The sequence below is a fragment of the Sebastes fasciatus genome, chromosome 13, assembly GCF_043250625.1.
Source record: "Sebastes fasciatus isolate fSebFas1 chromosome 13, fSebFas1.pri, whole genome shotgun sequence".
In the NCBI taxonomy this organism is placed as follows: Eukaryota; Metazoa; Chordata; class Actinopteri; order Perciformes; family Sebastidae; genus Sebastes; species Sebastes fasciatus.
In genome coordinates this window covers 32,713,319-32,714,987 of record NC_133807.1, presented here as the reverse complement: position 1 = coordinate 32,714,987, position 1,669 = coordinate 32,713,319, and the positions used below count along the sequence as shown (strand labels likewise).

Here is a 1,669-nt window from a genome sequence, read left to right as displayed (position 1 = left end):
AAAACAAAGTTAACAGTAGTTTTATTTCTGTAAATGAGACTTTTTCTAAATGTTTGTGAGCGTGTAATGACATTAAAATATGAGATGTGAAGCAGAGGTGATTTCCAGGCATGTTTTCACTCTGCAGATATAAAAACAGTGAACAGACTCTTCTATTGGCTCCAGTTAGACCAACATTGATGCTTCGTATATGTTTGATTCTATATATGCAAACTCAGTGAGCTTCAGCTATAAAACATCACATCAGGCTGTCAGAGGAGTTCACAGCACGTCAGCTTCAACATCAACCATGTTCTCTGGAGCTCTGCTGCTGCTGTTGGCAGCTGGATGTGAGTCTCTCTGGATCTGTCAACACTTCTTCTTTTACAGTACAACTTGATATTTTTGTGATAAAACCTGTTCTTGTTTTTTTAACAGGTGTGAAGGGTGAAACGTTGACTCAGCCAGCCTCTGTGACTGTGCAGCCAGGTCAACGTCTGACCATCACCTGTCAGGTCTCTTATTCTCTTGGCTACAACACAGCTTGGATCAGACAGCCTGCAGGGAAAGGACTGGAGTGGATCGGAATGAAACATACTGCAGCTTCATACTACAAAGATTCACTGAAGAACAAGTTCAGTATCGACTTAGACTCTTCCAGCAAGACAGTGACTCTAAACGGACAGAACGTGCAGCCTGAAGACTCTGCTGTGTATTACTGTGCCAGAGACACACACTGGTTAAAGTTACCAGAGAAGCTGTACAAAAACCTTAAAGAATGTATTCTTACAAAGACCAACAGGGGGCAGTAGGAGACCTCAAATATGATGGCAGTAAAGAGCAGTATAACAACGCCACTAGATGAGCTGCAGGTGATTCTGTGGTGTTTGACTTCCTGTTTGTTTTTTACCAACAATGTGATGCTGAATAACTGACTGAGTCTCAGTTTTATTGAGACTGTTGATGTCTAAATGTGGTTTTCTTTCCTCTGTGTTGGTTTGTAAAAGACAACAACATGACTTTTGAGTTTTGTTTGAAATAGTAATCCCATTCACATCCTCTAACAGACTGTAGAACTGGGTAACAATTTGTGTCATTCAGCAATTACACATTTGATTCATCAAAATCACATGTGGAGTTCCCCACATGTCCTTTCTCAGGCCTCTACATGATCCCACTACTTAGCTTATGGAAAACAACAAAATCTGAGAACAGCTGAGTCCTCCCTGTGAGGAGGAGTCAATGCAAAACTCAGATGTCTTCCACCTCTACTTATCTGACTGCAGAGAGGAGGACAGAGGACAGTGGACACACAGTTTAACATGATGGACTATAGGACAGGACTGCTGCTTTTAACCATCGGCTGCTGGACAGGTCAACATTTACACTGATGTTGAGTTGACATAGTTCTGATTTGTGTAACTGACATATTTCTCATGATGTATTTTTATATCTTGACAGGTGTTGATGGTCAGACTCTGACAGAATCTGAACCAGCGATTAAAAGACCTGGAGAATCCCACAGACTGACCTGTACAGCCTCTGGATTCACATTCAGCAGCTACCATATGAACTGGATCAGACAGGCTCCTGGAAAAGGACTGGAGTGGATCGCTTTTGTGCACACAGGCAGTGCTGCTAAATATTACTCCCAGTCAGTCCAGGGGAGATTCACCATCTCCAGAGATGA

At 42.2% G+C, this 1,669-nt stretch overlaps 1 gene segment (V, D, J or C); it reads left to right on the top strand.

The window, feature by feature from the left end:
• Positions 1–289: 289 nt before the first annotated feature.
• On the top strand, positions 290–791 carry LOC141781458 (immunoglobulin heavy variable 4-30-2-like). The segment is given in 2 exon segments: positions 290–329; positions 418–791. Coding segments are annotated over 2 exon segments (414 nt in total).
• The last annotated feature ends 878 nt before the right edge of the window (positions 792–1,669 follow it).